General features: G+C 38.3%; 3 protein-coding genes across 5 annotated transcripts; 1 reads left to right on the top strand and 2 right to left on the bottom strand.

Annotated features, from left to right (window-relative positions):
* Positions 1 to 2175: 2175 nt before the first annotated feature.
* On the bottom strand, positions 2176 to 5683 carry LOC129294443 (synaptotagmin-4-like). Its single transcript, XM_054932828.1, has 13 exons — positions 5326 to 5683; positions 5115 to 5224; positions 4961 to 5009; positions 4780 to 4900; positions 4529 to 4656; positions 4236 to 4337; positions 4019 to 4093; positions 3758 to 3837; positions 3537 to 3687; positions 3218 to 3448; positions 2828 to 3115; positions 2627 to 2740; positions 2176 to 2522 (listed from the first exon to the last, which is right to left on the bottom strand). Exons 1-13 carry the CDS (start codon positions 5428 to 5430, stop codon positions 2376 to 2378), a joined length of 1701 nt encoding a protein of 566 aa, XP_054788803.1. The 5' UTR covers positions 5431 to 5683; the 3' UTR covers positions 2176 to 2375.
* Positions 5684 to 6749: 1066 nt separating this feature from the next.
* On the top strand, positions 6750 to 9348 carry LOC129294444 (probable glycosyltransferase At5g11130). The gene is made up of 4 exons (XM_054932829.1): positions 6750 to 7017; positions 7109 to 7275; positions 8177 to 8531; positions 8639 to 9348. The coding sequence occupies exons 1-4, from the start codon at positions 6817 to 6819 to the stop codon at positions 9302 to 9304; spliced, it is 1389 nt and encodes a 462-aa protein (XP_054788804.1). The 5' UTR covers positions 6750 to 6816; the 3' UTR covers positions 9305 to 9348.
* Positions 9349 to 9781: 433 nt separating this feature from the next.
* Positions 9782 to 18662, bottom strand: LOC129294355 (uncharacterized). Of its 3 annotated transcripts, none has more exons than XM_054932657.1 (10): positions 17111 to 18662; positions 16255 to 16728; positions 15874 to 16175; positions 14285 to 15004; positions 13930 to 14208; positions 13587 to 13748; positions 12545 to 13435; positions 12233 to 12448; positions 10707 to 10967; positions 9782 to 10503 (listed from the first exon to the last, which is right to left on the bottom strand). In XM_054932657.1, the coding sequence occupies exons 1-10, from the start codon at positions 18480 to 18482 to the stop codon at positions 10159 to 10161; spliced, it is 5022 nt and encodes a 1673-aa protein (XP_054788632.1). In that variant the 5' UTR covers positions 18483 to 18662; the 3' UTR covers positions 9782 to 10158. The 3 variants fall into 3 exon arrangements, with proteins under 3 accessions (XP_054788632.1, XP_054788630.1, XP_054788631.1); XM_054932655.1 differs by having other exon boundaries at positions 12545 to 13477; XM_054932656.1 differs by having other exon boundaries at positions 12545 to 13477; positions 15874 to 16081; positions 16176 to 16728.
* Positions 18663 to 19713: the final 1051 nt, after the last annotated feature.

Below are 19713 nucleotides of genomic sequence, written 5' to 3' on the forward strand. Positions count from 1 at the left end.
CCCACTTCTAACTGGATAGCAAACCTTGCAACACAGCTAGCAAATGGAAAATCCTTCAATTCGGATTCTGACTCTGTTCCTAGGGAAGTCTCTCTCTCATTCTCGTCACGCCAATCCATTCTTTGCAAGTCTATGAGTTTTCTAATCAGGTCTTCTTTGAGCATCGCTTCAATCACTTCATCTCTCCCGATATAAGCAAGTTCAAGAACGCAATCGAGGGCCGCAACTTGAATCGACAAGTCGTCCGAACATAAAAGGTTGATAATTCTTGGGATTTCTCCAGTTGCCAGAAGTTCATCCACCAATGGGCTTCTAATGAATCTTATCAGAGATGACAGGACTTGTATCGAACAGCTTGAAGCCATTCCCATTGCTATTAGGGCCTTAATTGTCGGACCCATTAGCACCAGTCCGACAAATACATTCTTGTTGAACTTAACTAGGGCGGCTATGGCCATAGCCGCTTGTTCCCGAACCCGCTTTGAACTCAATGGATCACTGAGTATATGCTCAAGAACATTGAATACCTTGGCCTTCAAAACCAAATCCTGAAAATCTATATCAAAACCCCGCGACAGTCTCTTCTCAAAACCAATCAAAACATTCACCTTGATGTCCTCGTTCGCCGATTCTACAAGGGCTTTAACGAGTCCTTTAATGGCTAATCGATCAACGTACGCTTGAATTTCGGACTCAATAGCACATGCAACACGGGAAATCTTGTAATTGGTGATTTGGCGGTTAAGGAGCGACCGGAGCCAAAAACCTTCATATTTCTGAAGCTTGTCGATTAAGTTTCTGAGGGAACGGAGCAACTCAGAGAGCTTGTGAAGATCTGGATTGGCAGAGAAAATGGCGAGTGCCTTGCTTTCGAGCTCCAAAATAGCTTCAATGGCGACCTTGGAGTCAATCTTGAAGAGAAAGGGGATGGGGTTGGCTTGAAGATCTTTGGAACTTTCTCGGAGTGCTTCTAACAGAGTTAGGAGACGTTGGGTATCTGTACTTGGGGTGTGGAACTGATCCATAAGAGCTGAGGATGAGGATGAAATCACGAAAGGTGGTTGGCTTCTGGGAGCGAGTGGGCGGACAGGTAGGTAGAGGTAGAAGCTAGAAGGTGACTCTCAGAGAGACCGCCAACCAATGGCGGAGCCAGGGATCTTAAGGGGTGCGGAATAATTAAATAAAAGATTAATATTTTTTTAAAATAATAATAATTATATTAAAATTAAAATTATAATAATATAAATAGATTTATTATTATTTTCATTTCAAAAAATTATACCATATGGTTTCATGTTCTTTGTATCTTATCTAAATTATTAAAATATTATATATTTAATAAGTTTTTGAATTTAAATATTTTTATTTAGTTTAAAGGTGATAGAATATCACAAAAGAAAAATATAAAATTATAAATTTTACTTGCCTTACTTATAATTTTCGCCAAAGTGAAATGCACCCTCAAGCCAATGTAGCTCCGCCGTTGCCGCCAACGCCAACTCTACTTACTACTACCGGTCAACAGGTTAGTGTACGTGCGCGCGCCAAATTCTTTGCTCCGCTCATAGCTAGAGGACAAAATGGCATTGCTTCTTATCTTTTCCAGATTCTTTTTTCCTTTTTAATTACTTATTTTTTTATTCGGATATTTTTGTCTTTATTCTTTGGTGGATTTCCGATCCGTGCTTGATGGTTCAAAATATTTAATGAGGTTTTTTAATTGAATTAAATCATATGAAATTAAGTAATATTTAATTAAATATTTGATTAAATTAATTTTTCCAAAATTAAGAATTAAATATGATTTAATTAGCAGAATATGATTAAATTAATATTTAATTAAATATTTGATTAAATTAATTTTTCCAAAATTATGATTTAATTCTTAGCCGAATCTAATACTAGCATGTATTATTTAATTAAGATATCACGGTTAATTGCATATATCAATCACAATACTTTTATCATAGTTACAAATATGATGCCGTATGATTTGTGTTGATAGTTTCTTAAATTAAGCTATCTTTTGTAGTAAAGTAGTTGCCTCAAGATAGAACATATCCTAATATGATTTTTCACTTGTGTGTTTGTTTTTCTACATTTCTTCATGGTTTGACATAAGGTTAATCTCAGTGTAATCTAACTTCAGAATATAAGGTGGTTTGACTAAAAAAATTCTACAAAAGTATAATTGTCACTCAATTTTATTCATATCTTTTAATTTTAGTCGATTACAATTTAATTCATATAATTAGTAGAGGATCAAAATATGTGATTGCCCCCTGAAACTAGATGTTACTGGACTTTCTGTATAAAAATCGCCAATATAACATCCTCCCTCTATTTATTTGTTCCATCAATGTGAGGGAGAGCAATTAGGGATCTCGATACTTATGCTGAGGAGTCCACTTAAGATACAGATTAAGTTTTCCAGATTTAGCTCCATCTAGTGCAAAACTCTCCTGAACTTCCTTTGCTAGGATCACCCTAGTCAGTGTCATTATCACTCTTCCAATTTTGTCCTGAAACACTCACACATGAAGCGTTGTAGCTGTAGTGAAGCATAACTCTCAGAGAAATACAGCTGATACAGAAGTAAATGAACAAAGCAGGTTCTGGAAATCACCTTCCCGATGAGATCTTGATCCCAGACTTCAAGAATTAACATCTCATGTAATGCATCTTCCACAACGAAGTCAAATGTTTGATTCCAAACAGGGTTTACTCCTGATGCTGCAACCTGACAACACGAGGGCTTTACAATCTCAAGAATGCAGAAATTAATGAAAGCATGAGACTCGTGCAATAAAATGTGCAGGGTTGTTACCCTGGTCCTGAGTTTTTGATCTGCTTTCTTCAACATGAGCACCACATAAGCATTAGTTTTGCCCAATAAGTCCATATCTGGTAGGTCTTCAGCTGATAACACTGTCACAGTCAGTACTCCTCTTACTATCACATATTTTCTCTGTGATTTGTTAACATCACCACCCTGTGTCTGCTCAGACGTACTCTTAATAGCCTTCTCGAAAGTGGTTAGCCCGAAGCTACTACTAAACAGATTTGTAAAGATGCTTTCAACACCGAATGGACAGTACAGGAGCTCCAAGTTCACCTATGTTTCAGAAATCTCTACATCACAGGACTGGCCAGAAGAAGGATACAGGACAGCGAAGAAATAAAAGGATGTTGCTGATATTATCTTTATTATTATTACCTCACCCCTGTATTTTTTATCCCTTTGGACCTCCAAATCCTTGACCAGTTTCAGCCAAAAAGTCTGAACTTTTCCAGGTTGAAGGTCCTTTAGCGGCACTTGGGCACACCCAATGAGCTGATCAGCCTCAATGCCTTCATTATCAAATAATCTTACAGTCAAGTGCTGAGTTGATGCATCTTCCACAGTGAACTCGAAGTTCTCATTCCATACTGGATTCAGCTCGTTGTTCTGCAACATTCCATTACAATTATCTAAAATAGTTAACATCATAAGATGAAGAAAACATGCGTTGAAAGAACGTGGAAGGTGGTCTCACGATTGTTTTGCTGGATTGGACACTGTCACGAAGTGGGCGGACGAATAAAACAGCAAAAGGATCGGACTTGCCAATCAGATCTTTGTTTGCCAAGTTCTTTGCTTGCACTAGTTTTACTTCCAGCATCCCAACTGGTTTTGACTCCAGGAAGCTGTGAGAGCACAAAAAATTAAAGCATTGACTATTAGATCTGGGAAAAATGAGAGTTTAATTAAATATACCTGTAATCCCCTGGTATAATTGGTATAATTTTGCGTACTGGCCAGGTTATAGAATCCTCAATAGCATCTCGAATTGTTTCCTATATATAAATAACACTATTACTGTCTTGGATTACTGAACAACTGGGAAATCCAAGTTAAAAGTAAAGATTATATGGGACACTTACAACTCAACACCCTCTAAAATATTGGTGATTCAACTGCAGGTACTATAGAATCAAGGCATAATAGAAATAACAGAAAGACTTGTTTTGTTCATACCTCTATAGCATCAGATATGCCTGGGAGAGTTGAAATATCCCCACCAGAAACCTTAAGAGTAAAGTCCAGATGTTTCTGTTGGCAAAACCCAAAAATAAAAAAAAGTACGTCAACTATTTCTTAAACATGTACCATTACATGTGGCAAAACAAAATTGGAATTAGTTTGATTCAATTTCCTAGCGAAAGCGTGAAGTTGAAAATGAGAAAGAGCGCACCTTTTCTCTCAAGGAATAACAGACAGCTGCAAAAGAAGGGAACTCGTTAACTAATGGTTTGAAGATCAACCTGAAAACCCCAGTGAATTCAACATCTTTTACCTACATTTAAATTGCACAGACCAATAAGTATGGATCAACAAGAAGTTTGTATATGTAGTTCAGTTGACATAAAGACAACGGAAACCTATATGAAAATATTTAGACCCCGTTAAAAAAAAAAAAAAAAAACAGTCTGAAATATGCATATCATCATTGAGGTTGACTATTGATTATAGTGGAAAATGTCATACCTTAACAGGTATTACAACACCAACTCTAGTTTTAGCATCAAATGCAATAGTGGGGTTACCGTCCCACTGCATCTCTAACTCCATAGTCACTCCTTCAGCCCCACTTTCTTCTTCAACAATGGCAACTCCTACATATAATTTCACCAACATTCGTGAATCGCTACACCAACATATTTACAAATCGATGAAGAGCATGACTAGTCTACCATTGGCTGGGCAAACAAGGTTGAAAGAGAAAGTATGGAAGTGACCTGTGAATTGAGGTGCCACAGTACCAAGAGTAAACTTGGAGAAGGTGATTGAAGACAAGATTTTGGGTGTGTATTGCTCGACAATGGGTTCCACGTTGCTTTTTATCAACTCTGACGCTGCCTATGCGAAATTATCGAGTCAGAGCAAAATCATGATAGAACAAAAATGGAAGCAAATTACCTGATTAACATACGGCCAGATTTTCTGGAGATGGGTATTGAGCCAATTCAACTGCAGATGATAGAAGAAGTAACATCAGATGAGAAGCCTCGTCTCATTAACAGAAAAAGAAAAAAAAGAAAAAAGGAAAGCAAGAAGACGAAGTTGAAAACTTAACTTCTGTCTGCGAGTGAAAACTACCCAGGGGGGACAGGACTCGGGGGGAATAACTCTTCTACAATCTTCCATCTTCATCATCCTGGCAAAAGCGGCTATAGCCATCGCCTTAAACCAGCGATCGAGAATTCAACATCCAACAACAACGGTCAAATATGGTCATAGAAAGTGGAAGAAATGAAAGAATGTGGATGAATCCAGTCCTGTACCAAATCGGAACGACGTTTGGATCGGCAAGTTTGGAAACGAGCAAAAGCGAAGGTCAAAGAGATGCCAAGGGCGATGCCCATGATCATGCCACTGATGAAGCCCATCTTCCAACAACTGGAGCAGTAATGTGATTCAGACTTGAAGTTGGAGTGCAGACATGGATTTTGTGATGAGCATGAGGCTCGCTAATTAGTGATGTTGGGACGAAGAAGTGCTGTGGCGGCTAACTTAAAATTGATTACTGACGAAGTAATACAAACGGTTTGTTGCTAGGAAGTCCCTGCAATGAAGAAAGTAATATGTGCTTTTCTTTTCATTTCGTCTTTCATTGTTTAATCCTTTAATTTGGAGGCTCTTCCAAGAGTTTAAGAAAAGCATAGCTTTATTTATGGCGTGTATGGTCGTGTGGATTCTGGTTACTTCTGGCAATGTTCGATAGGTCTGTAAAGTAATCAACAAAGGCACTTTGGGATCAGAATTATGCTTTGGAGAATACAATTCAAATTCCACTTATGTTTTTTAATTCCCCCATGGTCGACTGTCATTTTCTCGGCACTTGTTCGCGCCAACTAAAAATGATTTGACATTTTATTCAGGATAATTAACTTGTACACATTGAGAAAATTTCAATTTTCAAGTATTAATCTGAATATTATTTGTAGCGTATACATGTTTGATGTACCAATCTACTTCCTCCATCATGATTGACAAGATACTTTTAAATAAAATTATATATACTAATAAAATTTATTAAATATATTTTACAATCTTATTTTTTAAAAAAAATATGAATTTTTAAAAAATATCTTTCATTTAATGAAATATAAAGAAAAAGAGAATATAATAAAAAGATACGAGTAATATTAAAAAATTATTTAATAAAACTTTATTTTTGTTGAATTGTCTTGCATGTTAACTCAACAGATCACCTCTAAAATTATCTATAAACTAGGGTAGGAGGAGTATTAGATATAATATAAAATTTGTAAAATATTAATTTCCCAAGAGAAGTGCGAGGGATCATGGATGTAAGTCTTGAGAAATATAAAATAACAATCATCTGGTCGTACATATATAAGTGGCCCTTTTTGTAAGGGAATCAAAAACTAAACAACTAGCGGTAGTATACGGTACAACCACAATAACCTCCCAGGACCGCGTGCGTGCATGGGGCAAAGCATAGAGAACTATAAATAGACATCCCCTACCAGCCGCTCTACCACCCCACTACTCTCCTCTCTAGCCTTCCTCTAATCCTCTTCTCTCTGTTTATATGTCGGTGATGATGCTGCTTACACACACACACACACACACGGGGACACGTGCTTCTCATCATCAACAATGTAAAATCTTATATATATATATATATATATATATATATCCTCCTCCAATATGTCAATGAAAATTCTACGAGCAAGTTTAGCCCACAAGAACGTTCCGCTGCTACGCCTCATGTATAATCTTAGGTACTAGTTTGAGCCTGAATCCCCATGGAAAGGGGGTTCTACTTCTTGCGCTGCTACGCCTCATGTTTTGTTTACACTTGTCTCATTCTCTTGCTTCTCTTCACTTATATCACTCGTCATCATCTTCACTTGTGCTCCTCCTCTCGAGCTCACCGCTGTAACTCTTCCCTTCTGCATTCTTCCAAAGATTTCGCCATTCCCAATGCGACCACCGCGAACAATACTGTAAGCTTGCCAGTCTCCTTTTTTTTTAGTGTAGTTTGATCAATATGAATTGTTGTTTCTGTTTATAATAATAATGGCTGGTATGGTAAAGCGGCCTCCCAGAGTAGCGAGTCATTTGCAGAGTGTAGAATATGGATTGGCAAGGGCTCGGTGGGCAATACGAGAAGCTGCTCGAACACGGTCATATGCTTCTTTCATTGACGATGGGGACTTTCTTCCCACTGGATCTCTCTACCTAAACCCTTACGCCTTTCATCAGTTAAGATCTTAGATCCCACTTTTTAATCCACTTTACTTTTGAATGTTCTAGTTATTGCATCATAAATAAAACTTACTGAAAACTTGACGCCGGTTATAAAAGCAAACGAAGAGTATGGTAACCTGCAATCAGGGTAACCAGTAAATTACCATAGGGATGTATAAAGTACTTGTAAGTACGTAGCTTCATAATTTTTGGCCTTTAAAAACATGTAAAATAGGATGTCACAAACCTCAACATTTAAGTTTTGCATAAAATTAACAAAAGAACAGATATGGAAGTCGAGTGCTTCATTAATTGTGTTTGTCTTACCCACTGAAGATGCAACTTGATAATGAAACAATTTAGTCAAGACACAACGAGAGAAAGAAGGAACCTAGTTATAAAAATCACATTGTAATTTGTTTGCAAGTTGAAAGAAAGAGAATGCATGGGTACTGGATAGCCTCAGATTTTGAACCAAAATCATATGGCAAGGAACATAACTCGTGTAGGCCTGCAAACTCCAGCATGCTCCATGAAAATTTATTCACCGAATTAGTAACATATATATGCTGAAATTCTCCACTATGCACAACCGCCATATGACTCCCTAGCTACTTCGACTTGCATTATGGTCCCCTCATTATTTAATAATTACCTCGTGCATTTCGATTAATTAGCAGACCTAGCTACCATCACCAAATTAAAATTTATCCGCTAGCTGGGTTATGCTTTAACTACAATAACTTACCTTTCTGATCATACCAAGGGATAAGACTTAATGCTTTCAATAGAGCTGTCTTAAGAGTCAAAAGAATCAAAGTACAAGTATATTGTAAAGCCATAAATCTGCTCAGATATGATATATATATATATATATATATATATTTATGGTGTTTTTGACAATGGATGAAACAGGAGTCACAGAGAAATGGAGAAGCGTTTCCGAATATGGGTGTACAAGGAAGGAGAGGCACCCATATTTCACAATGGACCATTGAATGATATATACTCCATTGAAGGGCAATTCATGGCTGAGTTTGAAAGTGGGCAGAGTCCTTTTCTAGCCAAGGACCCCCAAGAGGCCATCTCTTTCTTCCTACCAGTTAGCGTCGTTAATATCGTGCTTTACGTCTATAGACCTTACATCAATTACTCTCGTCTTCGTCTTCAGAGAATCTTCCGAGATTACATACATTTGGTATCTCACAGATACCCTTTCTGGAATCAAACCAGAGGCGCCGACCATTTTATGCTTTCTTGCCACGACTGGGTACGTACACTTTTGTTTCCATTACTACACGATGCCTCTCTCTCTCTCGCTCTATATGTATGTATGTATGTATGTATGTATGTATAATTTGTTTTCAATATAATCAGGCACCAGATGTTTCGGCGGCCAACACGAAGCTTTTCAGGAACTTGATTAGGGTTCTCTGCAACGCCAACACTTCAGAAGGGTTTCTACCCACGAGAGACGTGCCATTGCCAGAAATAAAAATCCCGTACGGAGGATTGGGTCCTCCTTACATGAGCAAGCCTCCAAGCAACAGGACCATTTTGGCCTTCTTCGCCGGTGGAGCTCACGGCGCTGTAAGAGAAACGCTCTTCAAGTATTGGAAAGACAAAGACGAAGATATTAAAGTTCACGAGTATCTTCCTAAAACAGAAAACTACAATGAATTGATGGGAGATAGTAGGTACTGCTTGTGCCCTAGTGGATATGAAGTGGCGAGCCCTAGAATTGTTGAGGCTATATACGCGGCTTGTGTGCCGGTGATTATATCTGATAACTACGTGTTGCCATTTAGCGAGGTTCTGAACTGGACGCAGTTCTCGGTTCACATTCCAAGTTCAAAGATAGGAAATATCAAAGAGATATTAGAAGGGATTTCAATGGAAGAGTATTTGCAGAAGCAAAAGAAGGTGATAGAAGTGCAGCGACATTTTGTGGTGCATCGGCCAGCCAGGCCATATGATTTAATGTACATGGTGATGCACTCCGTGTGGCTCAGGAGGCTTAATATTAGGCTCCCACTGTCGTAACTCCATCTCAATTCGATTAGACTTTGCTCAATTCCTAGTACTGATTGCCAATTATGCTCAGATTATAATGCAAATTTATACGTGACATTCACATGCATGAGTCAATTTTTTTTATTATATGCATGTTGAAATCGCGTGCCTATCAAAAGTAATTAAATCCATTAGCCAAAAAATTAGTAATTAAACAATAATTGAACATTTTTGGCAAAACAAAAAACAATAATTGAACATATTCAAGGATTCTCATTTAATATATTGTTTTGATTATTGATTTAATATTTTTCTACACAAATAAAATAAATATTGATATCGATAATTGCGCCTAAAATTGGCCTGCTGGAATATCTTGCGACGTCTTCGCAAGATTTATGATGGTTAAATGAAAAGTATTATTCGAGCAAAATAATTAAAAAACAAAAATAAAGATGATTATTCGTATTTATCAGTTCAACTTTTAAGAAAGGATTACGAGGAATGTGTTAAATCCAATATTTTATTTCTGGCCAAGAAATTCCAACATTTTATGATTCATTAGCAGGGCCGAGCCTTGGAATCTAATGCCTAGCTTCTAAGGAAGAAGCAACTTTGGAAAAATTGGGCATCGAAACTATAAAATAATTAAAAAAAAACATGTGATTTTTTTCCCCCTCAAAAAGAAAAAAAAAAAAAGGGAAGAAGCAAATGAGAATGGGATTTGCAGCCTCCAGTTCCATGGGACTCGCTACCTTTATAGGCAAAATTTCACCAAACCCTTTTTTCTTCCCTATTCACCATACCCAACATCCTGCTCCAACTTTTCAACCAGCTATAATAAATGCTAAAGGATCAATTTTCGGCACTAAAACCCTAAGCAATCAAGTGTGCTTAAACCAGGGCCCCACTGCACCATTGACGTGGCCATTGCTGTGGATGCTTACCCCATTTGGAATGAGGGAAGGAGGGAGCCCCACGGGCAATGGAGGGGAGGCAGAGGGATATAATCCAGGATTGTGTGGAAGGGCGTGTGGACTCACAAGAGGACTGCCACCTGGACTCCCTTTACGCTGTTGAAGGGCATGGATCTGCCTCAGCCCTTCCTCGTGGATACGTGACAGTGTTTCCAACTCTTTCATTGATAGAGCCTCCAGACCAGCACCGTAGAGAGGAGCATGACGTGACATTTCCTCCTGAAGTGAAGATTCCAGCGTGTGAATATATTGCTGCAAAAAGGAAAACCATATATTGGAGATCAAACACCTTCTAAACATTAAAACGTTGTCAACAATCGTGCAAACAAGCCACTTTTTTGGGCATTAAATAAATACTTCCTTAAAGCCGATTCTAAACTTTGATAATTTTTTTAACTGGAGGACTTCAGGCGCTTAAAAACGAGAGACTGGGGCAAACACCACGTTGAACAAACCTGGCAGGCCTGCAATTTTGATTCCATGCCATCAATATATGCTTCACACCTAGCAACCTGCTCTTCCTTCTCTCTCTTTTCTTCCTCAGTTTGTCCAACCGTTTGAGTCAATCTACGGACTTCATCCTCAAGCGATTTTCGTATTTCTTCCCGAGTGACATTTTCTGTTGCATATCTTTTCAGTTCTTCATCAAATCTCTTCCGTGCAGCTTCAGCACTCTTCAATCTTTCAGCAAGTGCATTTTTTTCCTTGACTACTTTCTGTGCAAAATGAAATCAACATCAACTTAAGGCATAACCACAATAACACGCAATTATCAACGTACAACCACAAGCCAGGCTCCCTATCCCAAGGCCAACATCACTTAGGCCAACAAATCAACAATATATATATACATATATTCTGGACTAGTGTTTCAACTTTCAAGTAACTATAGTCTATTGTATTGATTCTCCAGATCCTCCAAGGTGATTGATCATTACTACCATCAAAATAAGATTTTAGAAGCCAATTCTGCCTGAATCGGAAATAAAAAGCACGCCATACAACTTGCTGACAAACTAATAAATGATAACAAAATAAATTAGTTTGTCCTGTGATTTTCTCATTACTCCTTCCGTCCCATTTTATAAAATGTTTTCAGAGTGATTTGATATTTCATAATATAAGATATTTTGAGAAAAATAATAATTCATTAATGAAGCTTATTCCGAAATTATCTCTCATCATTTCACACCTCAAATGTCTTTTTTTGTTTTTTTCACTTTCTCCCTTATTAAATATGAAAGGGTGTTTTTAGAAACTTATATTTCTTTTTGGAGAAACTAAGATTCCAAACTGCATTTATTTTGCTTTATTAGTATTTGCAATTTTTCCTTATAAAATGGTACTTGGCAACATGAAGTAAATGATGTCATATATATATATATATATATATTTGTTTTTTTTTTTGGGGGGGGGGGGGGCACAAATAAAACAAATGGTGAGAGTGAGATAGCTTTATAAGCTAAAATAAGATCACCATGATAACAAGAAACTTTACATGGAGACGCCAAAATTTGCCACATTTTTGAAGTAGATAAAAAATTCTATATTTTGCCCTTTTTAGCCTTTAGGCTGTCCAATCAATAAAAGCTTGAAAATTAAGAACCACAGAAACACCCCTCAATGAAGGGAAAAGAATTGACTCATCATCACTGCAAAATGGTAGGAGTGGGGGCTGCAAAAGTAGTAAATCTGATCACAAACACTAGTCTAAATGCTCTTGATCCCATGGTTAAAGCAGTAAGAGTTTTGGAAACCTAAATCATAGGCAAGGGCACACATATTTATACATCAATCACAGCTTACGTTTGCCAGGACAACCCATCACAATTCATAGCACACCAAAGGCGCAGGTTCGTGAAAGATGCAGGCATGACCAGTCTTCAAGAGTAAAGTATACTAAACAGCATTTAACATTTTAGCGTCCTCAGTTTCTCTAGCACATCCAATGATTTAGAAATAGAGATTTTTATTGCAGTACCTTCAATTCATCACGTTTTCGAGACTTCAATTGTGACAGTTGTGCCTCTGCATCATGCACACGGTCCTGAAGAGCTTTCTTCTCTGTAGAGAGCTTTGCTACTTCATCATCCCGCTCTGAACGAAGCCACTCAAGCTGACTTTCAACTTCTTGTATTTGTTCAACTAGTTCCTTCTTCTCCCGAGCCAACCGATCCATCTCAGACTTCATTTCAGCCTGTCAAATCATGAAACTCATCAGATCCAAAATTTCCAACTAGTCGTCAACTACAAGAGATAACCCAGGTATATTATCAAATAAGACATATATAACCTTGAGATGAATACTTGTGGCCTCGGATTCACTCAGTTTTTGGGCAAGAATAGCTTTTTCCTTAGCCTTATTGGAAATCTCAGCTTTCATTTCTTCACGAAGACGAATGATTTCATCTTCACTGGTACATAACTGGTGCCATAGAGCAGACCGATCAACATTTGCAAGTTCAGCAGCTGCCCGCATCATACTCAAAACAGGTCCAGCAATTTCCTGCTCCTCGCAGATCAAAGTAACTAAAATATCCAAATCTAAGTCTACTTCATGTCCATTATCTGTACTGCTGGTGGCACGGTCAACAAGCCTCTTGAGCAATGTCCCTCTATAAGATTCATCAGCATACCATCTGAACAATATCATATAGAGTAACTTTACAAATTCTTTCACGCATCGGTCTCTGGACAGTGCTAATGTTTCAGCAAGACCAAGAACTGAAGTAAAATCATCTCTTTGAACTCCAAAGGGTTCATTGGCATTTCCCTCTGCAACAACACCTAAACATGGAAAGCTTTCGCCAGCATTTCTGGAATTATTAGTCAATCTTTGGGAGGCACGCTTCTCCAAAACCAAGGCTACAGACTGAGCACCAATTGCACCCCGAGCTACAGCTCTATCAAAGGTTTGAGAAGCTTCAACAGCAAGACAGGGAATTGATAGCATCTCAATCAGCATGTAAATATCAGAAAAATAACAACTAGATCGGAAAGCCTGTTCATCGACCGATCCACTAGGAGCAGTACCATCCTCACCAAATAAGAGAAGTCCACATGACAGTGCTGAGCAACTGTCACCCAAGTCATCATCACAATCGATGTCCCTCAGTATAGTTTCAGCAACATCCCCCCAACTATTAATAGTCTTGCTCAAAAAGTCAAGGACACAAGGTGAAACCTGAAGACCAAGATTTTTCAGTCTTACACGAACAGATCTAACCTATATAAAGGTGAAAATAAGGTCAGAAAAGATTCAAAAGATATTCTAAAAAGATGGCAGAAGCTACTCAAGGAACATGATGGAAATTTAAAACTATGTTTAAGCTTACTGCTTCAGGAAGATGTTGACATTGAGATGCTGCTTTGAATATAAAATCTATAGTTGCAGCAAGGGGTTCACCATTTGAGTCAGCCAAAAGCTCAAATGATTGGCATAGAACACGTTCCCACACTTCACTATCACACTCCAGTTGACTAAGAGCCTCAAAAACCTAACAAACAAAAATCTCATCAATAGGAGAGAAATACAATGTGGCCTTACACAGCATCATTTCAATGTTTCAAAAACAGTTTACATTTGAAAATCGCTTTCCCAGGACATTTGATGCATATGATATGATAGAATAACACCTTCAACAAGGCATTGAGGAAAAGAACAATAGCCTATCTTACAGGCATTCGAAAGGAAGGTTCTGCATCAGGCTTTTGAAGTCGCTCAAGAAGTGCACAGGCAGCTAGTGGATGTTCTGAAGGGTCGACCAATTTCGGAACCAGTGCTACAAGGTCAGCTTGCAGATGCTCAGGAGCTTTGTCCAACACAACAGAAATTTTGCGTGCAGACTGAGGACGCCGTCGTGGCTCAGGACAGCCTTGTGGAACAGCCCCATCAAGGGTTCTTAGTGAGTTTACAATTAAACCTAAGAGCTCCTCAGACTGTTCTGGCCATTTGGGCTAAAATTCCAAGTTCACACAATTAATACCATAGATATGTCAAACAAAACCATCTTTTTATAAAGAACGATAGTACCTTTGATCGAAAGGATGGATTTTCTGAAACAACAGCAGATGTTTCTGGTGGAAAAATAGGTTGTCCAGGAAGAGCTTTCTCCTGAAAAACACTGCTGTTTGAATCAGAGCTTTGTACAGCAGATGTACTACTTTCTTCATCAGCAGAATCTAATCTATCATAAACAGGAAATTGAGCAGATTCTGCCGCCCTGTTTTCTCTATGACAATCAAGAGGACTAGCAGCTCTACTGCAATCATGAGAAGTTTTCAAGCATGCATCAGGAGAATCAGCAGCACAGGACCCTTCAGAAGGTTGGCAGCATTCCACCATTATATCCAAAAGTAAATCAACGATTGCCTGCTGCAAGACCTTAACTCCCATCAGCAAATTCATCAAACTAGGGGAAGATTCATCAGCCTTAGCAACCTTCTTCCCATCGCAGCTACCAGCGAGCTTGGTTGGAAGAAGCAAACGCTTTACTTTCACAGGATCATCGAGGTAAACCCGCAGTCCAGTCAGAAACCCAGCAATTGCACCAGCATCCATTAAAAGCTTTTCTCTTAAAGTAACTTGTGGTTGCAAAGGATTATCTCCATATGTTAGGTGAAATCCAGCTCGAGAAAGAAGATTTCTGAAAATGTCTTCTTCATCACCACTTATCCCTTCACTGTCTTCAGAGTCAACAAGTTCATCAGGATCAGTTGTCAAAGCATCCTGATCATCATCTGAAGCTAAAACCTGATATAACCAAACTAGATTAAAAGGGGGGGAAACAACAGTGGCAATAAAAAAATAATAAAATTCACAGTTGCCAAAAAAGTCAAGAAAATTTCTGACTACGCAGCCACTGACAGTCTAAGAGGTAAATTATATAATGACAGTGACATACCTAAACTAATTCTCATACTATGGCCCAGGTAGTGGATAAAAATGTTCAGCGAGTACAAGATTATGAACAACAGTGTCAACCAACTCCTTTAACACAGCAACAGCAAACCAAAGGGAAAGACTTTTTTTTTTTTTTTTAAATGAGGAGGAGGGGAAAAGGCCCTTTTAATTCATTAGAAAGATGAGGAGGGGGCTACAGTCCCAATCACATCATTTGCAACCAGATTCTCTATAGACAGTTGAATGCCCTCCTCGATCACAGTATCAATAGAAGACAGTATGCCCAACTTAGCAAGGCTGTCTGGAGGGCCAATTGGAGAATTGGAGCCCTAGCAATATAGGAAAACACAACTTCCCATTAGAGGGAAAGAATAATTTTCTTCCAAAAAATAATGAGTAATGAGAAGGAACCTTTCTGTAGTTTCTGCTAATGCAAACAAGAATATCGTATATGCCTGTGCATATATATTAAAACAAAAATATAAAATGGATCCCAATGCAAAACCAGATTTCATGATCGAAATCAGTGATGCCTAAATGGAAGCAGAGCTCCATGTAACATAAATAACAATACAAAATACGAGTCATCTGTGATCTTGATTTCAAATATGAGCAATCCTACCGACAGTAGAACAGAAAAATGGAAAGACAGCAAAGAGGAGATAGAGACAGGGAGAAATTGACCCCTGCACTCTAAAGGCAATACCAAGAACAGTTACCTCTAAGTCTGAAAACTCAAACCAAGGGCAGCAATCCAATATTTCACAGACAAAAACAACAGTGTCACGGACAAGAAATCCTGCATCTGCTTCTAATACATCAGACACCTTCATGAATTGCAAAACAGAATTATTCCATGTCTTCGTACAAATAGAGGATTCCTTCCACACTGTCTTGGCTGGATTCTTTTGATTCACAACAGCCATCCTGTATTTAACCCAAAAGTTTTTATCTGGATCACTACCTACAGCCTGGTCGCTTTCTAGATAAATACATATGGTATCAAAGGACTCATACACACCTGTGACACAGAAACATGAGCTCAAAAGATGAGAACGACAATGCAAAAAACTGTATTAGCCAGACAAAGTACCACCTACCAATCCGAAGTTCACATCCACCAGCCTGAAAAAATTTACTGAAGATCTTTCGAGTCTCCATTATTTCCTTAAACGATAGGAAATTCTCCACTTTCCATGTAAATGTCCTTTTCTTTACATACCTATCAGGAAGGGAACTACTACTACTCAACTCAGAATCGTAATCAATCAAATCCTGCATTATTGATGTCTCTTTCAATATAAGAACTTCCGCTGAGAACACAACAGTATCCTGGACAAGAAAACCAGAATCTTGATCAAAGAGACTGGTAAGGGTCACAAATTCACGCCAGCCCCAATCCTTGGCAGCCTTGGAGTAGCGGTTCTGAGATTCCTTGCTGACAGACTTCTCCTCCATCTTCTGGTTCACAACTGACAACCGATGACTGACAAAACAACTCCAATCACTGGAAGTATTTCTTGAATCTGTAACTTCAAGAAACACTGAAAGATGGCATGGAGGCTGAGATTGCCCTGATAGTATTTAAAAACAGGTGGAACAAAATCAGCAGGATCCTCTACTAATGAAAACCTCAATATTATTTCGGTCTATTAAAAAATATATTCATGGACTATACCCATGCCATTGAAAAAACATCGCAATTATAAGCCATTTTTGTAGTGGTTTTCACAAACTTGATCTCATCATAACTCATCAGCATAATTACATGGTACTAATGATTTAAATTTATTTTGGAAAAACAGTCCTTCAAATCAAACATTACAAAAGATTCTCATCAGGGTTACAAATATACATCAGCTGCTAAATTCACTATAGTGTTAATTCAGATAGCTATAAACCTATCACCAGGAAAGTGACAAAGCAAAAAGATTTGGGGAAAAGAAAATGGCAGACCTCGGGGATATACAATGAGACGGCAATCCCGATTACCAATTTGAAACCTCCGGCTCTTGATGCAAAGACCCGTGATTTTTCTCTTCTTCAATAAATCCTTTAACCTTGTGAAGTTTTCAATCCTCCAAGTAAACTTACCCATATGACCATCTGATTTCCTCGCGCCACTCCCACTTCTTCCTGCAATTAAAGCCCCATTCTTAGAGAAGCTACTAAACTCTCTAATCACATGAAATGACGTACTAAAAACTGCAGTGTCATCCACCAGAAACCCTGAATCAGGCCCAATAAAATCTGACATCTTCATATAATCATTCCATCCCAAGCTCGTATTATCACCACTTTTATTATCAGCCGCAAAACGCCCATAAGAATCCCTATGCATGTGATTCGAACCTGGCCTCTGGTTCAAGACTGACATTCGAAATAAACACCAGCAACTCTTATCAGACAACATCACTGTTTTGTCTGTATCCTTGCTTTCCAAGCACATTGACAGATATTCAACCCCATTAACCGAGCTCTGATAGACACTGATCCTCAAATTACACTCGCCAGCTGGAAAGACGGGGCTCATTATCTTCTGTGTTTTTATCATCTCCTTGAATAAACTGAAATTATGCACTTTCCAAGTGAATTTTCCATTCAACACGTCGGATACAGGGCCAGCAACAACAGAGGAAGATATCATGGATGAAGAAGAAGATGCCGATGATTGCAGCTCATTGTTGTCTCGAGTAAAATTAATGGACTCATTAAGAATAAGAATGTCAGCGGTTATCAATACCGAATCCCCATTAAACAAATAGCCCAATTTTGGATCCAATACTGTTGAAGAAGGCGTGAAATCACACCACCCGTGTGATTTCTTCTTACTCGAGAACCGATGCCACGAATCCCGATGAATAATCTTAGAATCGTCGGCCACGTTCACGATTGCCAACCGGTAACTAGCAAAACAGTCCCATTTGGACGAGGAAGTGCCCCGAGGGTCCATGATTTGGAGGTATATGGAGATATAGCCTGGCAAGGCTTGAGAGTCACCCTTGGGGTATATCAAGAGACGGCAATCATAACCTCCAACCTCGAAGTACTTGCTCCATAGTGCCCTAGCTTTTATTCGCGGAAAATTATGAACCGTCCAGCGGCAAACGGCCGAGTAGTCGGCCCAGCGTTCGACGGTCACGGACTCCTGGGCGCCGCCTCCATCCCTTGACCCGATAGCCAAGTCCTCCGGAGCAGGCACGGACGAACCTAAAACGGGTTTGTCCGGCGAAGCCAACGACGACGATGAAGTGGCAACTTGTGATTGGTCTGTTGAAGACGGTGCAGAAGATAAAGACGGAGCTGTCTCAGATGAAGTATGCTTCATTGTTGATGTGGCGTTTGTTCGCTTGTCACTTTCTTTAGCTTGTATTCTTATTATGGACCAATATCCAAGCAGAACAGAGGACAGGGGGAGGGGGAGGGGAGGATGCACAGACGCTGTGAGAGGAGCAGGGGGATCAGGGAAGGGCGTAGGATAGCAACCGCGCGCTTGTTTGGGTGGCGAGAGTTCGTATCTCTAGGAAACTAGGAGGCGCATGATAGCATATTGGGCTTTTTATTTTTGAGAGAATTACAATTAGCTTCCGCGCACGAAGAAATTAGTTATTACTTTATTAATAACTAAATAAAATTATATTGACAATTAATTATATTATTAATATAATTTAATTAAATTTTTAATAAATTTTGTAATAATTAATTTTTTTATTTAAAATTTTAATATAATTCTTCCTTTATTTGTTCACAATAACTTTTATAGCTTGTTTAATAGGCAAGAATTGATATCAGAGAAGTGAAAGTGAAATTATAAAATTAAATTGAAAGTTAGTTTTTTGTTGAACTCACTTCCATCTGAAAGTAAAATCATTTGACTATTATATCCTCAATTATTTTATCAATTGACAAATTTTTCCCTTCATCGCTACTGTGTGACTTTTCTGATGGCCTTCCTCACCGTCATGATGTCTCTACCTCTTCTCCTAATAGCCTTCCTTACTGTCGTAATGTCTCCTTTCTGGCAACCAACACATCCTCTAGTATTAGTTCCTTCTCAACCTTCTTCAATTTCAGCTTGTAAATGAACAACATCTTCCAACTTCTTCCCTATTTCTGGTTTCTTGATCTGGAACTTTGCCCATCAATCAACCTCCGCCATCTTCACTTCTGTTCTTGCTTGCGTTGAAGTTCATTATCATTGCAGGTCATCATTGTCTCCACCTACGATGCTTTATCTCCTTCCTCTTATTGTTTTAATTATTTTTTTTCAATTTCACCAGATCTAGAAAAAGCAAAACTTGTTTCAAGCAGATCTAGGCTACAAGTTTTTATCTTATTTGACATCGTAAATTTGTGTTTGAATGGTGATTGAGTATTATAATTAAATTTGCTTTGCTGATGATTTTTTTAGTTATAATCTTATCAAATCATATCTAGCTTTTTTATGAAATTTGATATTATCAAATCCAATATGCTTTGCTTATGGTTTTTTTATTCTCCAATGATAATTTTCTCATGGGTGTAGATTTGATTCATGTGCTGATAGTTGTTTTTCTTTA

Source organism: Prosopis cineraria, unplaced genomic scaffold (assembly GCF_029017545.1).
Source record: "Prosopis cineraria cultivar Desert tree isolate PC_DT_omini unplaced genomic scaffold, ASM2901754v1 PC15, whole genome shotgun sequence".
NCBI classification, from domain to species: domain Eukaryota; kingdom Viridiplantae; phylum Streptophyta; class Magnoliopsida; order Fabales; family Fabaceae; genus Prosopis; species Prosopis cineraria.